The 24,924-nt window shown below is 37.7% G+C and overlaps 1 protein-coding gene across 1 annotated transcript in view; it reads right to left on the bottom strand.

Annotated features, from left to right (window-relative positions):
* The window catches only part of LOC100549382 (transmembrane protein 132D), a 193,655-nt gene that overhangs the window by 69,907 nt on the left and 98,824 nt on the right, over positions 1-24,924 (bottom strand). Inside the window, 1 exon segment of the mRNA XM_031555950.1 lies at positions 11,626-11,809. Coding sequence (XP_031411810.1) covers positions 11,626-11,809 — 184 coding nt within the window.

The following is a 24,924-nucleotide window of genomic DNA, read 5'->3' as shown; positions in this document are numbered from 1 at the left end:
AAAGAGCATACCTTCTGACCTTAATCTTTGAAGTCTTCTGGGCTACAAGAATCCATATGAGATGTGCAAAACAGTGAAATCTGTCTCCTCAATTTCCTAAAACAATCTCTGGTGGTGCTTCCTCCTATTCTTGTTAATCCGGATTATTGGGATGTATAGAAGTCAAAGAAAAATATTTTCTGCAGTGCTTCCCAATCTTTTCCAGTTATTAGCCCATCTCTTGATGTCTAACGTCCCAAAATCACAGAATCTTAATTTCTGTGAGATTCAACCTCATCCTTAGCTGCTGGGATGCCAGAAATTGCCATCTCAGCCTGCACTGCAGAACCACTGCTTTCCTCTGTCTCCAGTAATTTGGCTGAATTCATCCTGAAAGAAGAATATCATCTTTCAGCTGGAAACCCTTTTGTTTTTTTTTGTATCTTACTGCTCTTCTAAACAGAAATGTCATAAAAACAGGCTAACTTGGCAGATTTTCCTCCTGAAAAGAAAAAGGTAAAATTTCTGCCTGAGGACTAATCACATTATATTTTCCTTTCATAGCACAGATGCCAGCAGACAATACAGAACAGCCTTGTGCTGGGCCAGGATAAGGGCAACCAGAATGATCTGAGTACATGAATTTTGCAAAAGGAAAACAAACAAACATAATTGTCAGCCTGGATATTGTCACATTTGCATGTTAGACAACGGGAAAAAGCTGATGCTGCTGAGAAGTAATGAAGGTTTGGGGATTTTTTTTTTTTTTTCTTACTTTTTCATCCAGGTGAGTTTATTGCTCATTGCTCAGATTCCTAGTAAAAATTTCTGTTCACTGGGTCTCATAATCTCAGGGTCCCAAATTACTTCTTCAAGCCCTTCTGCAAAAAAAGCAGACAATCTCCATTACCTGAGCTTGCTCACATATAGGAAACAAATAGGATGAATTGCTTTCAGAATGATCTGTGTTTATTGACATCCAGGTTGCATGGGGTCCTGGTCAATCTGATCTAGTACTTGATTTAGTGGTTGGGAAGACTGCCTGTGGCAGGGAGTTGGAATCTGACGATCCTTGATGTCCCTTCCAATCCAAGCTGATATAATATCCAACCAAAATCAGAACCATATTGTTACATACACAGTTTATAAATATATAAATATATAAATATATAAATATATAAATGTATAAAGCAGTCTCTGTCCCAGAAAACACACTGCTTGCTACGACAGCAGAGATGCATCTAGATGAAAGTGGAAGCAAGGAATGGAAAGATCATCAGTCTCACAGAACAGCCCAGCTATACTCCCACAAAATACCAACAAAAATGCTCATTCTTTGTGCATCTCTTCCCATCTTAATAAGGAAAAGACAAACTAGAAGCAAAGAGCACTGGAACTGCACTTTTCCTTTCACCTAAGGACCTTTCACTCAGTCTGTGGGCACAGGGAGAACAAAGTTGGGTGTTACAGAAATAATGATGAGAACCACTTCAGAAGTTTAAATTCAAAAATAATTTTTTTACTTAATGAATCATTTAACAGACCATGTAATAAAACATGCCACTAAACTACAGAACGTGATGGTAACTTTTACTATATCTGCTCAACCAAGTTCCCAGTGTAGGAGAGCTCTGGTTTTCTTGCCATAGCACCTGCAGTACACATCTATTCTATTCTGGTTTAGTTTATGATCAAATTAGATGCATACTTTAGGATTTTTTTTACATATATTTTTTCTTCTCCCTGTTTTAAAAGTTTGAATGCTTGATTTTCCTCTCAAGTCTAAATGTTTCTGTTATTTTTTTAGTGGTTTCTGTTATTACCAATTCAGCAGAGCTATATATTAGATTGCACCCAATTATGACTATGAAACTTAGCTCCATCTTTCTAAGATAAGAGAGAAAGCCCGTACCTGAAAACAACACACCTTTTTTCCATTATAACAGAAAGAATAGTTATCAAATTCAAAGATAATTTGCCTTACAAATTCATAAGCAGAAACTGGGATTTTTAGAAGGATTTACAATGAAAGTACTATAGTGTACTTTATGAAAGTACACTTCTTTTCTATACACATGTAAAATTTTATTTTATTTTAAGTACTATTGATTTTGAACATCTGAAAGTCCTGTAGCCTATTTTCAATTTGTCAGGACTGATTTGCATACAAAATATAGTGGTTTAAATACTTTCTTTCACACTGTCTGGGGCTGACAGGTTTAAGAAACAGAAGTTTAGCACTGCAGAAAAAAGTCACTTTGAACTGTGACTACTGTATCTCCAGGGTAGTAATTTTGCAGAATCCTACTCCAGGGTAGTGATTCTGTTATGTTATGATAGAGCTGCAAGTAAGTGGTATGAAAAAGAATATGATTTTTTTTTTTAATTTTGCATTTACATTTCTTATATGCCTACAATTTAGACTCTTTAAATGTCAAGGTTTTTTAAAAGAACACTTTTCACATTTTAAGGTTTTCAGTTTCTGTATTCTCTTCACAATTACCAACAACATCAGCAATTACAAAACAACATGTTAGGTACTCTGAAATCTCAGCTAGAGAGGTTTAACATTTTACTTTGTTTTTCCTCATCCCTTTCTGAAGGTCACAATAAAAATGAAGCAAACAACCCTTTACACATTCCTTTTCTTTGCATTCAGTAAACACGAAGCACTGAGATCTTGGTTCTGCATGGTTTGGGTGCATGCCATCTACCTTTAGCCAAGTCCCCACGGTCCTGGTTCAAGATGAGCAGAACCACTCCTGGATGCCATGAGTTTATATTGCTCCTTCTGATGCTGCTCAGCAGCACCTGAACAGATCCTTCTACACAGTCCAGTAAGTGAATTTCTCCCTAGGCAGTACAGTGCATGACTCAAGCATCCAGCTGGATCACAGTCTTCTGCTTTGCTTTATCCCTGCCTAAACAAATGTATTTCCCCCTCTGAGACACTGCTTCCCCCCGCAGAAAGCCAGTGTGAAAGAAAGGAGAAAGGCAGTACAGGACCAGAGAGCTCCCTGAACATACATTCTTAATTAGGAAGAGAAGGTTCAGACACACACTGCATATAAACACCGTTTCTCAAATTCATTACACAAAGCAAAACAACAAAAATCACCACAAAGGCAACACCTCTGCTGGATGTGTGCCACAGATCCTGCTCTGGGAGAGGAATGTCCAGAATAGATTGCTTTCCACATGGTGCAGCAGCACATGTCCTGTCCATATCCAAATACCCATCCTTCTGAGAAAGAGCAGTCAGCACCAGCAGTGGCTGCCCTGGAAGGTGATGGGGTCACTGTCCCTGGAGGTGCTCAGGAACGATGGAGGTGCAGCACTGAGGGGCATGGTGAGCAGGCATGGTGGGAGTGAGTTGATGGTTGGAATTGGTGATCTCAGTGGTCTTTTCCAACCTTGATGTTTCTACAATTCTATATAATAGAGGTTGAAGTTACCCTGATCTTACAAGTTTTGCCCAAGTTTTGCTCCTGAACCTGTCATTCCCAATGTGGTACTGGCTGAAGTGGCATCTGCCCTTCCACAGGTCAAGCTGCTGGTCTTGTATGGGTGGGTGATGAATCAAGGTGAGGGACCAAGCTGGGTTTAGAAAGACCCAGTGGAAAAGAAAGAGATTTTCAGCTAAGCTCAGCTCCTCAGCCCTACAGTGGCTGCATGAGCATTTGTAGTAACCAAACTGAGAGCCAGGTAGGGTGAGAAGTAAGCATTACTCAATCTAGCAATGCTCCTGAAATACATTATCCTCACCTGGTCAGGAGCCAGTATTCACCTTACTGTCTGCCTCCCATGGAGCCAGCACCTCTCAGACCCAGCAAACAGTCAGACCCTCACAATGAGAGCCAGTTACACAGTGAGAACCCACTGCTTCCATATCCTGGCCCACTGTTTAATCCACTGTCCCTCACCCTCTTTTGCTGGACTGCTGCGTATGAGGGTATCCCACAGAGAGTAAAGAATTCTTAAAACCACTGGCTGACAATTAAAAGGAGGATGGAAGAGTCAGAGAATAATTCTCTTAATTGACTACTCTTCTTGCTACTTGTAATCTAGAGGAAATCTAATTAATTCTGCATGAAGTACGACTATTCTGTAGTGAAGTGTAATTCCTGATCTCTGGGGCTTCGGCTTACCAGTTGTCAAATTATCCAATTACACACTTGTTAAAATCCATTTTGGGGAGATTTCCATGGCTTGTAAATAAATAATTTCAAAAGCTTTAATCCTCAAAGGAGAGGGGAAAAGGGGAAGCCCTAGCCCCTTAAAATCACAAAACAGATGAATATGATGTCAAGAAGCTGGAAAGTGTGGTGATATCCGCCTGCTTTGCTCTAGCAGTGGTGATGGGTGTATTTCAGCAGCAAGAAATTTGCTGCTCCTTTTTCAGCAATGTTTTATTCAAACCACTAATCTGAAGGGAACCAATTAAGGCAACATCCCTTTCACTATGCCAAAAGGGAAAAATCTTCTCATAACCACATAAATTAAGAGGTGGGAAACCGACAGAGGCTGCAGCTCAAGTCAGGGATATTGATGGGCTGGAGCAAGGCCAGCACAGGGCCACCAAGCTGGCTGTGGGAGTACATGGCACAGAGGAGAGGAAGAGAGAGCTGAGCCTGTTCAGCCCAAAGAGGAGAAGGCAAAGGGGTTGCTTTCTGTAGCTGCTGATCAGAGCATACAGAGAAGATGAAGCCATCCGGCTGTGCAGGTAACATCTGGGGCTCCTTCAGCCTCAGTTACACTGCAAATCTCACTGCTCTTCGGAAAGGCTTGCTCCAAAGGGAGGGGATGGAGGGGTCGTATGCGTTCAAAGAAAATTTCTTAAAACACTGTAACTCTGGATCCTGATGTGACCAAATTCACTGAGTCTGAGCACGGAAGAAAAAGTTGCGATTTTACTTCAGTGAAAGCAATTTAGCAGTCAGAATTAAAAACTGTTTTGAATATTTACCACTGCCTTGTATGGCAGCACTGCTAAAAATCATGTGAGTGAAACCTGACATGAAACAAAAGAGGAACAGAAGGCAGTAATCTGCCTTCTATAAACCGAATCTGACTATTTCAGTGACAGTAAGCAAACACCATCCCTCATTTAAAAATTAAATGAAATTTAAAACCTACAACTTTCAAAATTTCTTTAGTATTGAGTCTGATTAACTTACAGATATAAAGGTATTCAAAAGTAATCCAGATTAGATTCTGCGAGGCTTTCAGTGCTTACCACTGTTTATCACCCTAACTGCTCAGTGAGGGGCACTTTAGAACAACCTGACTTTAAAATCACCTGCCGACTGAAAATGAGGTCCCTTTCAACTGTTGAAAGCAGACTGCTCAGAAACCTTCAAATACTTCTGAAACCTTCCTTCTGAAAACTCAATTCACCACCAAGCTGCATCTGTTTTAAACGCACAACACTTTAATGCCAATGGCTTTCCAGCAGTGTGACAAGACTGGGTCTGTGATGGACAGACCACATCTTCTAAGTCTGTGTCCACTGAAGCAGAGACAAGTTCTGGATGGAACTTGCAGTATCTGCTGTTTTCCTGTGCCTTCTACATTTCACAGCATTACTCAGCCTCAGAGCAACACAGAACAACTGTCAAGGGCTGAAGGATTGAGCTTATTTCACCCCAAAACAATCGCACGCTTCTAATCAAGAAAAAACATATGTAACTTGCACTTAAGAAAAAACAGCAGCTGTTATGCAAAGCCGTTTTTCTTAGACTTTAATTCGTAAGAAAAATATCCTGTGTTTGTTTCTGTTACTCTAGGGAACCTAATTTTCGATGTTCCGCATCAAATTGTGTGGCTGTCAGCAGCTTTGCCAGCAGCCAGTCTGAATCCTCATTACTCATTCCCCCACTCAGACAAAACCAGGGTGGCAGTTGCCTGCTATTATTACAGGTGATTACAGTATTAGTCAGCTAGCAACTGCAGCTCCAGGTACAAAAACAAGATTTCTAACTTCTTGTCTTAAACAACATCATCATCCTTAAGATCTTACTCCATGAATCCATAGTAACTTTTGGCAAAAGAAAAATGTTTGATGCTGAAAAACTTGCTTAATGGCTTTCTTTGCTCGGTAATTTATGTAGCAAAAACATTTGCAATGAACCAAAGTTACTATTTCATTGCGTGTTCAAGAGGTCGATGGAATATTTAATTGTAAAGGAAAATTGATAATGCTTGTTATTTCGAATATTAAGAGACCCAGTGTCATCAGTAATTCTAGAAGGAAAAAAAAAAATCAAAAGAATATGGCAATCGTCAGATTCTGGAGGTAAGGCAGAAACAACCACTTTATCCAGTGCCTGCATTATTTTCTCATTCTACTCTGTACACAAACCAAAATTCTATGCTCTTGTGACATGTGCATCTGTTGCTGTGTTGGTAGTTAGGCAGAAGGAGGCTGCCAGAGCAAGGCCAATGTTTAACATAATAGTAATAATAAGTAGAGGACCAAAATTCTTAACAGGCAATTGTAATGGGAAAATAAACTCTATACATTACTCCCTTTGCAATTGAATATATTTTCTTCTTAAACAGTTGTGCTGGAATATCAGGATGTCACTCCAGATTGCACTGCTCAGCTCCCTGCTTTGTTGTTTGGATACAGATCAGTGCCAGTATCACATGCTCCAACAAGACATAAAAAATTTACATCTACTTGAAGCAAAAATGTCTTGTACTTTCACATATCTATGATTCAATTAGTTTCTGAAGCATAACAGATTATTATGTGTTTACTGGATAAAACATTTTTCCTATTAGCTGTACAGGCTCATTACAGTTATTAGAATGTGAAATGGAAACTAAACGGACTCATGCATCACAGAAAGACTAATTAATTGGCTTTTCAATATTTCCTGTCGAAGTTGCCTGAACCACAGAGGACCAATCCATAGAGTGGACTTTCAGAGCCAAGTAAATCCATGGCATCAACAGTTACAGTGACAACCTGATCTGAAAAATCTGTTTTTTGAGAAAAAACTGGCCTTGACCTACCTAGTTATGGAGGCAATAGAATATGTTTATGAAAAGAAAATGACTACTTGCAGTTTCTCCTTTTTCCATTAGAAGACTTTGTCTCAGATTTACTAATATCTCAACTTAAAAGGTTCTTCTTGATAAATGCATGCCATTAAACTACATTTTTAAAAACTTGACTAATTCTATAACTCTAATTTAAAATCCGTGGATTAAGGTTAAAGTTTTTAAGTGGTATGTAGACATCTCATACACAAAGCTGAGTGTCAGCACAAGTGTTAATGAAAGTTGCTCTCAAGAGAGTAGCTGGTTTTGGCTGATGTGATCTCAACTGCATCATGCATGTGGATGGGAACTGAGGTTTCAGCTCTTCCAGAGAAAAGCATTCAGTTCACCTAAAAGCACCCTAATAGCAAACTTAAGATGGTAGGTAGTAAGGATCCTACTTTGGTCCCCCAACATGGGCCCTCTGCTATCCTGATGGATTGGCTTCCTCTGTTAATCTTCTGAGTTCTTCACGGTGAGGCTATAATTAAATCTGCATTTGTGCACTGCTGAGCACGCTGGTGGCTAAGTCTGAACGTGATATCAAGGCTCTACCAGAAAATAAATGGCACTAGCTAAAAATGAAATCTTTAATATAGATATATTTATATGGGCATTAATACCATAAGCATTTTTAATCCTGCAGTGGCTGCTACTGCCATTACATCTGATTCCTGTAATTATTAGAAATTATTTTAATATGGGAACACTTCCTATATAACAGATAACCGCTTTGTTGCAGCAATTTATTTTATTTATTTACTTGGTCTATTCATCCAGCTCTTTATGCTGACGGTAGAACAGTTTATTTCCTGTCAACATTTTCATTAAATGTTTATAAAGAACACCACAAGCAAGTTGAATCAATAAATTATCCAAAAGGTATAATGTTAAATTTGTGTTCAAGTTTTGGGTAAAATTTATTTAATATGACTGCGATAAATATAGCTTCTCACAAGCCAAAATGGGCCTAATGGGTCCAAGGAAAAGAACATATTTATCTGCAATGGGAGACATGTTTTGTACTCAAAGTTTCTCTGATAACTCTGCTGGAATATATATAAGTGGAAGGTTTTTCTTTTTGTTTGTTTGTTTAACCAAAAAGTATTTTTCCGTATTCTAAGAGAAAATGAAGTTAACACAACATTTTCCAGTTAAAGAAGTCCTCTAATAAGGGATTTATCAGCCCTAGTGCTAACACATCCCCCTATGAGATTTATGAAGCAGAGATTTTGCCCTGATTCCTTATCAGTGAGAGCATATACTAAATTTATATATTAAATAAAGTGAAGGCACCAACAGAATAGGTTTGGGACACATGCACAGCAAAGGCAAATGATTTACAGGTCCAGAGCTGGTTCAGTTAAGAACCAGACGGTATATTTTTATTCATCATTTTTGTTATTGTTATTTACAGAACGGATTTCAACTTATCCATTTACCAGCATGTCATATCTGCCCTCTGCTTTTCTCATTAGGGATTATCTTGTATGTACACAGATGGCTACAGAGCTCATGTGTCTCTCATCCTCACCTAATCATTAAGGTTCAACAAAAGGTGAACACGACAATTATGAAAAAGCTCACAGAATGTTTAAAAAACAATAAGAATCAATAGCAGCAAATGTGCAATTTGAGTGATTAAACCCATGCCATTCATCACCTAGCAAAACAGGAGAGAAATAGAATGGGAAAGAAACACCAGAAAGAAGTCAAATAGGAATTGGAAGCTGACTCTTTCGTATACCAGTAAAATATAATACATCATTTTCTAGAAGGTTCAAGCATACATTCTCACTGGCAGTCACACTACATTGCCCATCCTCAACTCAGAAAATCTCAATAGTTTAGCATGTTCAAGATAGTTAATGAACAAATGGACCATATGCCTTTTTACTGCCATATTTCAAAGTTCTTAAGAGGAGCTAGGGTTTGTGTCTCAACTTATACCTTATCTTTTTTCCATTCTTCACTATGCTATTATTGGATTTCTTTCCCCAAAGTGTCAAATTTGCAGTAATTACCATGGAGTAATCTACTGGCATCCCAAGTCCAGAACTCTATCATTCCTGTAATGACCAGCATGTACTTAAGACCCCTCCAGAGCCTCAACACCCTCTCACTGAAGAATTTCTTCCTAACATCTAACCTAAATCAGCCTTCTTTCAGTTTAAATCCATTCCCCCTTGTCCTATTGCTATCTACCTGAATAAAAAGTCAGTCCCCCTTTTTACATAGGTAAAAAGGTAGGCATTGCTGGTGTCTCCTGATATGGATATTTAAGTCTTTCTGCTGTGATATTTTACCAGATTTTGAAAAAAAGAAAACAGGAAGCTCTAAATTGGCCATTCTTCTGCTTTACAATTTACAAATCCATAATAGCTGTCAGAAAAGACTACAGAAAAAAAAGGTGGTGCAGAGGTGGTATGTGTTAGTCTATTAAAAAACAAACAAACAAACAAAGCTCTGTCTAATGTTAAAGCAGTAAAATGGTTCTTTTGAAAAATTAATCTGCAATTGAAATATTCAAGAGTATTTCTTTTTGGTGCTTTTAAACATGAGATTACATGTTCTGCTAAGAAGCACAGAACCACTAACCCAACTTAACCCCAGTCTACTGAAGGAGAGAATATAGTACTTTGCCTTCATAGTGGTTCCTCCTAAACAGAATAAAATTCTTTTTTATCACAATTATTTAAAATTTTAAATTACAAACCAGCTCTGCTAAGTTCACAGGGAAATCTGAAGTACCAAACTAAGCTAAGTTACACATCTTGAAAGGTCTGCACCTGAATTATCATTTCCTGAGTAAAAAGTGTGGTGTCACAAATATTTGGAGATTTGTGATACCCCAGAGTTTCTTCCCTGACACTCCAGTTAATGCAAATAAGGTAAGAACTATTCTGAGTCTGTCAGTAATTAGGGGATCTCTGCCATTTATCTTTGCTTTCTCTGTTACCCATTATTCCAACACCTGTCGCCTTGTAAAATGTCACCTACTGATAACTTTATAGACTTTATATGACCTTTGAATTTTGTGCTTCTTGAAATTGGGATAGCTTTTTCCTTCTTTTAATGGAAATGAAGAGAGTGAGCTGATTTGTAGCAACTTGCAGGAGAATCTGTCTTTGTTCTTATGAGCTATTTTTGTCTACTGTATTGCTTTATACTAAAGAAGTTATGGATCATGGACATGTGTGAGAAGATCCAGTATTTTCTGCAACCATTAGTGCCAAAAGAAAAAAATAAGTTCTTCCATCTTTTCATTAGGAGACTAAGATAACTAACCCACACATAATTTGGGTTATGTAAATCAGATCACCTCTGCAGCCTTAGTCCTCTACTCCAGAACTTGTGAACAACGGGGTCCAACCTGAAGACTTGAAATCCTCTTCTTTTATCAACAAAACAACAAAGATTATCTACTGTTCAATAGCAGGAACTAGTCCATAAAAACAGTCGTGTGAAACAAAGGGATTAGATTTACAGCACTGCTTTGTTAGACGGCCACGATTCAAGATGGAAAGAGCTGTTTCAGCTGTGACATACAGCTTGGTAATGAAAGCATGAGCCATTACAAATGGGAAGAAATATCTCTAGTGAAATAAAGCATCACAACATGTGAGTAGTTATAAAGTTGGTAAATTACAATAATAGCCATTATCGCCTCTTTGAATCTGAAAGTGCACAGAACAACTTCATAGCCTTTGGTAATGGCATAATTAACAGGTTATCACTAGGCAACCATCCAGGTTACATTTTTTTAAAGACTCTGAGATTGATTTTTGCTTTTCTTTTCACTGTTAAATAATACTGTGTCAATATTTTTAGTAGATTGTCTAAAAAACAAAATGGAGCAAGTCACACATTAGACTGCTATATTTCATCCCTGATAATGAAGAAACACAGATGGAAGAGGAAGCTCAAAAAATCTGTCCGTACTTGGAATCTGGCTATCTACCAGTGTTATTTTTCAGATAAGCTAAAGTCTAAAGAATCAGGCATTTTTGAAACCTTATAGTTTGCACAGTGGTGGTGAAACAGCCCATCTGAATACATTTATGTAGAATAGACAAAGGTCTGTGTACTATACTTTGGGTTCTCCAGACAATTAAAAATCACTCAGAAGTCATACCATGACTTTCACTTTTCTTATTCCAAAATAATCCTGGAATCAGAATTGAAAGGCAGAAAAAAATGTGATTTGGGAAGCCCTTAACCCTAGAACAAAGGTAGACTATCTGTGACTCAACTAACACACACATCGCATTGAAATGTTTGTCCAGGGATGCTATTCCATGGAGTAAGTGTGAAGTCTGAGCACTGAGAATGCCACAAATTCAGCTCCTGCCTCTAAGAAGTCAGTGCAATGACAAATAGCAACTTTTGCTATAGCAAAGAGAGCATAGCACTGCTTTCCACAAGAAGCTGAGTTTTGCCCTCAAACATTGCACTACTATATGAAGCAAACTTCACATGATAGAATTTGTTTCTCAAGGAACTGAAACCATCCCCTAGGCTTTCAGCAGATCACTTGCACCCATCAGACTCGAGAATTGTAAACCACTATTCAAAACTTGTAGAATGCCAATCTCTTACCATAGCCAAAGGGAGAACTCCTACCAGGTCCTTCTGGCTGACGTAAATCTTGGAGACTCCGAGATCAGATGTTGTATCTCCAGGATATTCTACCTGCCATGTGATGAGCTGGGTCTCAGGTAGGTCAGTCAGGTCTTCAATTTCAAAATCAATCTGCATGATTTCAGAGGAAGGACCATCCGCACTGGAAGCAAGCAAGAAAAATAAAGGTTCCATTCACATGAGTGATAAGACAGTAATATAATTGCTTTTATGTTAATAAAACATTGGATTAAGCCTCTTCCACAAAGAGGATTTGGTGGATGATGGGTTTAATAATGAATTAATCATTTGAACTTGTCTTAAGATCTCAGAGTATTTTCCATACATTCAAGTGACTTAGTAACACTCTGGGACATGGATCGCCAAGCACAGCTCCATTTTATGGTTAGAGAAACAAAGGCAGTTCAACATAAATTCAAGGCTAAAGCTTCATGCAAGTTTATCTGCACAGACCAAAAAATCTGACTCCAAAGCTCTCTCCTTGATGAGCAAATTCTTATTTCCTCCCTGCTAAAGCAAAATATGATCAGATGTAAAGGGAGTCAGTCATTGAAACAGGAAAGACTGCATTAAAATTATGGTCTGCTTTTTGAAATAGAGGAACACAACGGAGGTTAAAGCTCTGAATGGGATCTGTAAACATGGGTAATTCAGAGCAGAAGGTCAGAAAACACGGAAATGATTTTTTGATATTTTGCTACCTTGAGAATGTCTGCCTGAAGCTCAGTTCTGTCCTCATCTAAACCAAGAGTATCTAATTTAACCACTTGTGGGAGAGTTACAAAACAGGACTATTTAATATTGGCCAATCTGGCCAGGATGCTTGTGTAAAAACACCAGAAAAGAACAAAGAGTTTAGGTGTGATTTTCCAGGATACTCCGGCAATACTGGTGTTACTGACAACTTGTCCACGTTACTTTGTCTTTATATGCTGTCCTTCATAAAAGGTTACACAGTTCTCTTAAGTGAATACCATAAAGCAGAATTGTAAAGAGAGGAAGTTAGAAAGGGGCTCAAAGGTGCTGTTCCTCCAAAGCTTGTAATAAAATCAGCTACTGTATAGAAAGCAATGCAGTAAAGTTTCTATTGCGTCTCTTGGCAAGGTGAGCTCTATAGTCCAGTGGCATTTATAGAGACATGAAAATACTCAATATACTGTAAAGCTGTTGGGGAATGCAGAAATTCTTAATGGTGCAGAAATCCAGGGAACACTGAGAATGACAGAGCTTTTACTTTGGAAGCATTGAAGGCCAAAAAGATCATCAATGTTAGTGCAGAGGAAAAGGAAAGAGCATGATTTCTTTTAGCAGGATGACATTCAAGGAGTGAAAGAAGGGGACAATACTGAAGTGTCACAAGCCACTTGTGTAGGGAGTACAGAGAGAAAGAAAACATTTTTCAGGAACTGATTCGAGAATCACAAAAAAAATGTGCTCAAAACCCAGCAGGTTTTCTTAGCTGATGTGGGAAATAGCTAACATTAGGCATATTCTTTATTAAGGCTAGTTTTGACAACAGCCCCTGTTTGAGATTCTTCCCAAGATACTCAGAATTTTTATCATGCTGGCTAAATTCAATGCTTTATCTAAAGCTACTGCTTGAAGAATTTAATCTGATCATCTTTAAGGTTTGTATTTTAATGGATGTATTGAGTCCTTGCAATCCTGTGTGGAATTTAAAAGGAGCCTGTGTGTTTCCAAAATGGAATACATTGTGTTCAATTTCTCATTTCTTCATGTAAGAAAAAAAAAAGAAAAAAGAAAAAAAGAGCACAATTTCTAAACTAGCACTGAATGCAGTCTTATTTCATGCTGACCAAGGTAGGATCAGAAAGCTGCTGCATACAGCTGTGGCTATGGAAACTCGGTTACCTTAATTGTATGATCAGGAATGGGCAACACATTGCCTATAAATACCTAGCAGCAGTCCTGTTTTGTACAGCTTGTTCTGTCACAGTTTCTGTGTATAAAGAACTAATTAAATCGTCATATAATGAACCTTGGTTTTGAGATTCTGTTCGGGGTGTTTGCCTTTATTTTTGCATTGGTGTCTGCTGCTACCAGTCATTGGCAATGCAGAATTGGTGCTGTCACCAGCAATGTGTCCTGTCACAGCAATGTGATGCTGCTGCACAGGAGGGAACCGCAGGCAAAACATGACAGAAAAACTTAAACTGCCAGAACAATCATCAAAAAGTAATCAACTTAGTCTTTTTCCAGGTATGTTAGAGATTAGGAAAAAAAGAAAAGAAAAAGATTAAGGAACAGGAAAAAGGGGGAAAAATATTAGGAAAATAAAGGAGAAGTGAATGGGAATGGAAAAGATGGGAATAGAGAAGTGGAGCATGATCCATATATTCTTAAACAACTATTCCCATGCTGTGCAACTACAAAATATTAACCAAAATGCTGAATGTGTTTTCCTTTAATTTCTGGCCAAACTCAGTGGTTCATGACAGCAATCTAAGCTGATGTGAGTAGTCAAAGTGGAACAGTTCTTGATGATAACTTGAAGACCAGTCCTTCACTTTGGAATTTGGTATTTCATAGCTTTACTGTTAAAGTGTGATACAATTCATTGTGGTTGCCAATAAACTCTCCATGTGGACAGAGCTCTGCTGAGTCGTGTCGTGTAAAAGCATTTAGAAATACTCTCATTCAATGCCAAGACAAGCAAAAAAATCTGGGACAACAATAAAACAGAAGACTTGATTGGAAGGGAATAGGCTGGTCTTTCCTCCTGTCAGCCAGGACACCACAAGCAGGTCTGCACTGTACTTCTTCAACAGCCTTTTGTTTCCTGTCCAAGAGATCAAGCAGTTCGAACAAATTAAGAATGCAGAACACTGTCCTCTCTCCAGGGGAGTATTTCCTCCTCTGCAGAGCCATTCTGTACCCTTTACTTCTGACATCCCCAAATGAGGCCAATGTTTTTTTTTCATTTCTTTTCTGCCCTTTTGGCCTGAGACTCTTTTTAAATCAGACAGGCTGGTTTCAAGGCCCAAGGCCAATTCCTAACACCTAAGCCATTATGCCAAGATTCTTTAAGGAAAGAACCAGCCACTCCTCTGGTATGCCCTGCAGGACAATTTTCAAGCAGAGACCCAGTAAATCCAAAAATAGCTATTGGATGTTGGCAGAGTTAGTCAATTCAAGCATCCCATTCATGATTTCACTAGCTATGGTATCAGCTTTGATCTTTATATAATCTTCATAGCACAAGATTTGTTCTGAACCCACTAAAAGGACTCAGCATTTAATGTTTCTCGTAATATGACATGCAAAGTTTTGCCACTGTCTTTAGAAGGCTACAGCAGACACGAGAAGCCTAGAGCCATGAATATGCTAAATAAGATATATCATAGGAATGTTAATGAAAGAGCCTCAAGGGAGAAGAACTAAGAAGGTAATTTTGATTATTTTCTACCTCCACACATGTACCCATATCTCCAGTACTGCTCTTGCAGGGTACTGAAGGAACCTGTGGCCTGAAATGCTGCACAGGTCAGGCTGAGATGGAACAGCAGCACTCAGAAAAGGAAGAAATGTTTCCATGGATAACTGCAAAAAACTTTCCAGCATGAAAGAAGGCAGGCATCAGCACAGCTGACCCCGAGAGACCTCAGGGAGTTTGTGAAAACTATTATTCCCATTTTGTAGGAGAAAAAATTAAACTGAAAATGACTTTCCCATATAAAAAGGAATAAAATGACTTATCCACCACAGAGTGGTGGCTGTCCTCAACAACTTCAGAAATAAAGTCATTTCAAAATAAGTACAAAATTTTGGGTAAAAGTAAGATAATATGCTATTTTGTCATAGTAGATAACACACCAAGATAACACACCATGCTGGCTGTTTCCAGTTCTATCAGTTGGGTTGCAGAAAGGGTTTATGGATGGCTTACTGTCTTGCCACTTCTCAGATTCAGCAGCAGTATATGTCTTAAATTCAACTTCATCCTCATTTGATGGTGAATAATGTTCTTAAACATCACATCCACATTTAATATTTGTGTGCATGTTGTTTTTTGTATTTTTCTTTGTTTGTTTTATCTTTAACCTCAGCAGTCAAAATATACTATCTTCAGTTTTCCTTTGCAAGTCTACTCTAAAACAATGCACACAAACGTGTCTGCTTCAGGCAAGATTTGAATTCTTCAATGCAGTATAGGAAGACAAAGCATTCTGCTACTGATTTAGAGTCCTTGGAAACTGTCTCTGGGATGAGCTTCTTTTACCAGTCTTCCCTGCACAAAAACCACAAGAGCCCTCAAAACAATCTTAGAGGCAAAGATACATTCTTTGTTTTAACGAATCTGATTGCCTTTTCCTTCTAGTTTCTGAGCAAGAGTGCAAACAGTGAATATTTTCAAGCTTTACTGGACAAGTATCCATACTAGAAAAAATTGCAGAATTTTAGTAAACGATTTTACCCATAAAACTGAGATGTAAGGTAAAAATCAAATATTGCAAGATTTGACATTAAATAGCACAACATGAATGTTTCTTGTCACCAGCTGAGGAGCTGGCTCAGCTGCTGAACTCCACACATCCAATCCTTGATCTACCAATCCATTCAGTAGATATAACCCTAAGTGCCAAACAAGATTTTCACCCCTCCATTGCTATTGAAGAAAAAAATGCCTGAGTTTACAAGACATTTAGAGTTCTGTTAAAATAAAACTAAAGAATTTGGTGCAATTCCTGCAACATCTACTACTTGTAAACACATCAGTCCAATACCAGTCTTAACAAATTGCAAAAAGGATGAAATATTCTGAATATAGACAGGAAACCGAGGCACGGGGTTCTGACCTTCCCAAGGTCAGAGGGAGTTCTATCAATCTGATGTCTCTAGAATCAATCCCACAGTACTACAGGGAAGATCATTAATCAACACTGATACATCGAAATAAGGTGATACATAGAGTACTACATTAAAATTTAATTGTATTCATTGTCATCTTAGTATTAAAAATTCAGTGATGGGTAAGATGAAAAATCATTTTTCTTAAGGAATCGGTGCATAAGTGAACCAACTAACAAGAAAAATTACCAAAAGTGAGTCTGCTAATCATGTAATAAAGTTCTTTAAAAAAAAATCGATTTGTCTTTATGGAGCATGGCATCAGCAGTGCTGGCCGAGAAACATTTGCTGAATTATTTATTTGACTTTTTTTTGCTATTTTCAAATAAATTATTCACTATACAATTTTCCAGCTGTTGATAGCACTTTTCCCAAATACTTAAACCATTCAAAAGTGCATAAAATTTAACAATTTTTAAAATATAATATAAATCTAAAAAGTAATTCCCCACTAACCAGCATTTCAGTTCAGAACCATCATTCTGAGCATTCTCTTGATGTAATAAATCCAGTAATCACTTACTACATTATGCTTAGGGAATGATAAATCAACACTGACTTTATTACATCCAGCCTAATAATCACTCAATAAATTATTCAACACAGTCATCAGTAAACATCAAGCACTTTTGAAGTAGCCCAATCATGAGGCAGTAGTAGAAAAACCACTGTTACTGTGCAGGTGGGATTGAATTGTTGGGTTAAGAAGACATTTTTACTGACAGCACTAAGCCTAACAAAACCCTGCAAAGGCATTGTCAGGTTTGTTGGGTTTGTCTATCTGCTGTTTTTTATTGTCCTCTGCATAAAAATAATGATAAATATAGCACAACTCATAAATGTGATAAAGCTGCAAAAGAGCAAACCACGTATATAGCCAAAAATGATCACTATTAATTGGGAGAATTTCTACAGGGTCCATCTGAGGCTCAGACACTGCTGTACAAGACAACTGCAGAAAACTGATGATTGTTTTCTGAACTGACAAAATACCAAATAAGAGAAAAGTAACTGATTTTGTGGGTACAAAAACCAAGTATAAAAGCCACAATTAAATAACTCTCTGGTGCATACAGAAGTGATGTGCTACTTCCAGATTGTTGGTTTTTCTGGGATTTGTAGAGCTATAGGAGTTTTACTCCCAAATCATGTCCCATAAGCCCATGTCCACAGGCCAATAACAGTCTTAAATATTTCTAACAGAAAAAGCCTTGGATATTTCATTCACATTACAAATTCCCAGACAGTTACCAATGTCACAAGCACTTCAACATCATTATCTCATGAAAACGAAAAAAACCCTTTATTGAAAGGGAGCTGCCACACCAACATAGTGCTAATCAACCAGCAAGGAACCAGATCCAAGACTTTCATAGTCATATGGCACAGTGCCACAAACACTTGTTCTTGAGTATTCCCAGCACACAAACTCACAACAAAAGCACTGCTGCCCAAGTAGCCCAAATACCATCAGGCAAAATCACACAGCAAAGTTATAATCCAGTCACTGATTCTGGTCCTGTGAGCCCTCTGCAAAAGGGAACATGTAGAATACATATAAGCAGAATTAATTCTGTCTCCTACAGAGTGCCCATTATGGAGTTTACAACATTTTCCAGGTAGCGATCACAGTCTTGGTGAAAAGCAATCACATAAGCTATGAAGCACTGAAGAGTAAAAATTTTACTCCCCTGACTCCACCTGTTATTACTTTTCATGATTGCATCTCTTGCACATCTTCTGATGAATCTCTTAGATAATCTTATCACTAGTGCCATTGATTCAACATTTATTTTTATTTTTCTAGCAAATGTAATACATTTAAAAGGTCAGGAAGAATCCCCAGTGCAAGAAAGTTGGGAAACTTGTCTAAAAGGTACTTCAAGAGTGAGTCTCCCCAAGAAATGACACTTCACAGGGCTGTTATTATTTTTGCATTCACAGCAAGGATGCAGTGTTTTGGTACTTTATGATCAGTGTTCCAAACATCAGCTGTTCTCCCTGATGCCCACCTGGGCTGTGTAATTCTGGAATCCAAAATAATTTGAAAATTATCTCCCTTAACATGTTTTTATTGTTGAAATTGTAGTCTTACATCAAGACTGGAAGATCCAATATCTTAGCACACAGGCTCCTTCTGTCTCCAAGGTTAAATCTGAAACATATCCTCTTCACGTCTTGCTTATTAGTGCCCACACTTGCTCAACAAATGTAATTATATATGGAAGCAGCACTACATTTCACAAGACTCCAAGTTTCATTATATTTTAAAATCAGTGCCTGTTTTGGAATATATTCAATATATGAAATTAGCACCCTTGCTATAGGAATTTCCTCTGCAATGAACTGTTGAGCAAGTGTTTCTGCTGAACTCAAACATCTTACAAAAGTGCAAAGTTCATTTCAGCTAAAAAAAGAAACCATATTTTCTTTACCCAAATGTTCAAGTCTAGAAATAAAAAAAGATATGCTTTCCAGCTTCCTTGATATTAAACTATAAGAGCTTCAAGTATCTAACTTATTTTTAAGCATTACTGTGAAAAAAATATAATAATAACCAAAGAGAGAATATCTACAGTTGCCTTTTCCCCTCTCTTTTGAAAAATCTTTGGGCTAAAACCCACAAAAAATTTAGAATAATCTTCCTTGGAAAGGAACCTCTGAAAGCCATTTGGTCTAAGGCTTTGTCAGAGAGGGACCAATTTCAAAGTTGGATTAAATTATGAGAGTTTAAATCTTTGCACATCATTTTCCAAAGTACAGAACTTAGAACCCTTTCTGTGATAGGAAATGCTGGGACAGTCTGAGCACTGATGTTAGTGTTCATATACACGGACACAGGAAGAAATAAGAATGGAGACAGCTCCACTTCCATCAACTCTTACAGATTTGAACCTTGGCTATAACCAGGTAGCCAGAGGTCATCTTGTTGGCTTCTGTTCTCTGCTACCACGTGTGATTTGACAAATAATTGTGATCAAGTTAAAATGGAAGAAAGTACTGATATAAAAATAAAAAAACGTTAGCTTTGATAAACAAATCCTTATACGGAAAATAATGGATAAGGAAGTATGCTCAGAAAGGTGCTATCAAAAGACTACATTTACTAGAACACGAAAATTAAACAACACTAAGTGCCAACCTGTTACTTCTGCTTTTCATCCACTCACCTTCACAACCACATTTGTGAGCTGCACAGCACTCGCAAACTTCAGCACAACCAAAGTGTTTAAATGTAAAACCAATTTCATCATTGTCATTAATATCTGCTACTCTTTAGGAGGAAATAAGAACTTCATGAAAGAACCATTCAATACAGGAAATATCCTAAAAACCTCATTCAGAACATAAATACTAAAAATCTTGTGAAGTATGTAACCGTTTGGGCGTGATAAGGACGTACAGAAAGCCAGCTCCCTACCTGTTACAAAACTTGCACTGTTTCCGTGAAATGTGTTGTTTTCTACTAATTCTTAGTAACCAGTGATGACTGCAAATACACATACAAGTATACATCTTTGGTTTGTATATTTTGCATGTTAAAGAGGGCAGTGCAAAATAAATATCTCCAGAACTGCACACTGTTCTGCTTTATCTACATATTTCAACCTTGGCCTGATATACAAAGAGATATGCTCACAAAATTACTATAGCTCTAATGATACAATACCCTTTCTCCACTCCAGCTATGGCATAGTTTTAGTATTTGAGCAGATGTTTACCCACTGTACACCCTGGGATAGTCTGATAGTCATGACGAAATCATACAGACAGAATGATGAGAGAGGTTTGCAGTTGAATTCTAGGCTCTGTCAAAACAAATCATTACTTTTGATGTACTTGTGACATTAAAAGATGTGCCAGTCAAGAAGTTCACAGAACCCACATTCTCATTAGCACAAACTATTCCATTAAATCAAGAAATATCATCATTTTGTGTTGCTCTCCATCCACTGTTGACACACCTGACTTTTCACACTTTTTTAGGCTTAGCTTCACCTGAGCTCAGGATTAGTGAGATACAAGAGGAGATGTATAGCTTGGCAATCCTTGGACAGTCTCCAAGGAATCGCAATGAAGAAAATAGTAAGGACAAGTTATGACCACAGCTATTATGCTGCAGAGAATTATCCACTAGAAGGTACCCTGAGATCATCAAACTACTCCCAGGATAATTGTGAACGTGTCTTCAGACAACAGAAATAGTTTGCATTGATTTATGCACACAAGTACACTCAACTATTATCATTTGGTAAGGTCTATATTTTTGATCTGACCATAAGCAATTGATTATTCAGCAGTCCTAACCTTCTTTATGCAAACAGTCCGAGAGCTGCTAAAGCAGACACGAAGAACACATCATGTGAATATGAAAGCTATGATCACTCATTCTACATTAAAAGCTGTCAGCACAGGAAGGAAGGCAGAGCTGCACTTACATGATGATCTGGGCAGGAAGAGATCTTGGTCCATATGTATTTGTTCCTATAATCTCTTGATAAACTTATCAAGCTCCATTTTCTAAAAGTACTTATGGCTTTTTAATCCCTCTATTGCCCTGAAAGTCTCCTCCAGAACTTGATTATTCCAATGGTTAAAGCAGTCAGAGGAGCCACCCTGGCTGGATCTGAAGCCTTCTATGAGCCATTCTTCAGAGCAACTGGATCATAGCATGCTCCAGACATTGTGGCCAAATGCAGCTTCACTTCCTACAACAAGTCCTCATAGCCAAACATTAAATAAGTCTGCAGACCTTCTGGAAACATGTAATGGCTGATAATAGCTCTCTCATTCAAAATTATTCCTTCCACATTTCTGCATTCTCAAGTGACTTCCAGCCTCCTTCCTTACCTCAATTTAGCTGTAAACAAAAGAATTCTTCTGCAGATAAATTTAAGAGGGCTTTGAAAACCCACTGATCTAACTAGGCAGGCTGAGAAATGGTAGGTCCTCATTTCCTTGTCTCAGTATGTGGTTGGAATGCAACGCAGCTGTTTGCCGTTTCCAAAAATAAAGCACTCTTTCAGTAAAAGCAGTAATATGATCAAGCTAATAACTAGAAAATTGGAGGAGAGAGAGAGAAACAGACATGACATGAATTAGGGAGATAGTTCATGAAACATAACCTAATGAGAGAATCCCATGTCAAGGTGCACATATCAAACCATAAATGCTTCATTAGTATCTGACAATCTTCAATTTAATATAATTTGGACTTTTAAGTCACTTTTATCAATATGTTTGAAGACACTCATCTTGGATCTTAAAAGAAGGTTCTCTAGGAAACAGCCACCAACTCTGGGGCCTGGGCAGCAGTACAAATTGCACGTCTCCCACTTGTAAGAATCTCACGACTGTTCTTAAAAAATCTTTATATTTGACAGTGGAAAGCTGTGCATCTAGTCCTCTAAAAAGAAATATAGATTTTAAAGAACTTGAGGAAAGGAAAGGGAGACCCTAATTATTAGAATCTTAAATTCACTAATGCTAGCAATCATTAATATTTTCAACAGGTTCATAAATCGTTCACATAAATGTGAAAAGCAGTGAGTGAAGATCAATATTCACTCAGAGGTGTTGCAAAATTTGGCTCTTTTATTAAAATTTGTGAATTGTGTTTCCTTTCATAAATAGCACAGCTAGACGTGAAAATGACAATCAGACCAGAAGGGAAAAAGTCAAGTATCACAGGCAGGATTTCATTTCATGGTAGCTGACTAAATATTAGTTTGCTTGAATTATAGACTCTTTGTTTTATACTTTCACTGCTATTGCACTATAGATTCATAGTCCAATTTCGAGACTTTAATGTCTCAAATGAACCTATAATCTCTTTCTTTCCAAGGCTAACATGAAACCACTGCAAATGTAGACAACAATCTGCTTCCATTGTAATGGAAAATACACAAAAGTGCACTAGCTGGAAAACACAACTACCAGCAAAATATAAATTTGAAATATCACCTCCAAGCAAAAAAAAGCTGGAAAAAATCAGACAGAAAAAACAATTGTTTTTTTTTGTTTTGTTTTTAGTACTGGTTCCTTAAGAATGGAAGGATTATGCAATCAATCTACCTGTCTATCATTCCTTCCAACAACATTTGACCAATTTGAACAAAATTTGGACAGAAGAGTGGTGGCTGAGGGTCTTTAAAGTTTTGGGAAGCAGGCAGTCAGGAGAGGAAAAAAGAGGAAGCAGTTAATCCTCTAACAGGAAGGATGCTGTACGCTCCCTAAGAATGGATATACACACTCAATCCAAAGGAGCAATTGAAAACCAGGCTTCAATCTTTTGGCTGCTCATCGAAACACTCCGTAATGTGCACGGCCAACTACTTTTTCTTACAGCCACAGTATGGAAGTTGATCCCTATTCAGCCAACCACCGAAACAAGCTTGCTCAGTCTCTTGTGGGTCAATCCTGGTGTATATGGTGAGCATGCATGTAAGTACTTCACTAAATAGGAATGAATTTAAATATTCTGCTGAGCTGCGCTATCATTTATCAGTAAATTTGCCAGTTCAATTCAGTAAATTCACCAAATTACATGTGGAGAGAATTACTCCTGACCTTTGCTCAATGCTGCAAGAAAACGACCCCTGTAGTAACACAGAACCCTCCAAAGAGGTCTGCCACATAATTAAGAGCATGACCTACACTTTTGCTCCCAGACATCCTGACTATATAAAGAAAGCAGTAAACCAAAGTTCAGAATGCTATCACGAACACAAATCCCCCTCTGACTACCAAGCTTCTCAAAGTAGAGTACAGATGGTATACAGTGGGCTGCTTATGAACACCAGCAAAGCTAACGTGGATTTAAAAGGAAATATAGATTATTTTCCACATCACAGCATGCTAGGATACACAATAAATAGCAGTATCCCTGAAATGTAAGGAACTGAAAAGAGCAATTTCTTTTTTGTTATAAAAAAATCAGTAATTTCTGGTTTGAAACCAAAGTGAGCCACGCATTTCTTTGACAATTCCCAAAGAAAAAGAACTAGCAAATATGTTTCTACCTCTTACTGTTTTCTTAATAATTTAATTATTTTCTTAATAATTTAGAGTTCTTACTGTTTGTTCATAAAAGAGGCAAAATCTTTTTGCAAAATTCAAGGAGAAGAATATTAGCAGCAAATTCAAAAATTACTGGTGCCCACTATTAATTAGTAATTTAGCTTTACCACTAAATATTCTTAAATGTGGAACAGATGAGGATTGTCAAGAAAGTTTTTATAAAAATGTGATAAATGAGCGAATTGCGTGGAGAAAAGATGAAGTAGAAACAACTGGGGAGTGATCTGTATAAGAAATAGAAATGAAAAGTACAGAAGCAGTTCTCAGTTCCACAGCAGATATTCCTCCCTTAAGTATGAAAATGGTGATACCTTCACCAGTACTAATGAGCATTAATTAAAGCATGCTCCTATTTTCAGAAGGTTGTATGTTGAAAATACATTGATATATTTGCTAAGGCACTGCAGGGCTAAACTAGGATCTGCAAAAAGCAAACCTTGATCATTGGCACCTTCCACATAAAGATATGAAGCTCTTCATTAATTTTTTTTTGAGGCTCTTTATATCTGGGGACTGTGCAGGCAGTAATTCCAGTCCTCAGCAACACAGTGGTGAAGACACCACCAAGGTTCAGCAGGGGAAGGGAATCGTGATGAAGAAGGAAGGCAATAATTGACGATGCAGTTTTCTAAATGACTGGAAATGTAAGTTGCCTATTTAGAGAAGTTCAGTGGCACTTAATTTTATAACTAGATTAGGTTAACTTATAGTAACAGCTACGGTAGCTTTCCCTGAAACTACAACAGAGAATTTCTAGCTGCGCTTCCCATTCCTAGACAATACAAAGCCCGCAGTGCTGTGGATGCTGCTGGCTTTATGAAGATATATTTCATTTTGATCTGGCTGAAGCAACCTCAGCGAGGAGTCTGTGACAATTTGATGTCCTTCCTTTCCTATGGTTAGCATACATCACTCATGGAGGCATGCCATAATCCGCAGTGACACACACAGAGCAGGCAGAGCAGAAGAAAGCTTTCAAAGCATCCCAGCCCTTCTTTACAAAACATAAATACAGGGCATTGAATTCAGCTACAGCACAGTTCCCTACGTTTGACAATACAATCCACTCTCTGTAACTGAAATATTTATTCAGACACAATTACCATATAAGATTAATATTTAAATCAAGAGTAATTTGTTTTCATTATTGCTCTTCTTTCTTTTTAAACAACAGTTAGGATTATAAACCAAATTAGACAATTTATTCTTGAAATGGATCTTTAACATTCTGCTTTTATTAATACCAGTCTGAAATGTTCAGCCATAGATCAAACTGTGTATTTCCCACAGCGGTGGCTCAGAAAGAAA

Source organism: Meleagris gallopavo, chromosome 17, assembly GCF_000146605.3.
Source record: "Meleagris gallopavo isolate NT-WF06-2002-E0010 breed Aviagen turkey brand Nicholas breeding stock chromosome 17, Turkey_5.1, whole genome shotgun sequence".
NCBI lineage: Eukaryota > Metazoa > Chordata > Aves > Galliformes > Phasianidae > Meleagris > Meleagris gallopavo.
This window is presented reverse-complemented; position numbering and strand designations above follow the sequence as displayed.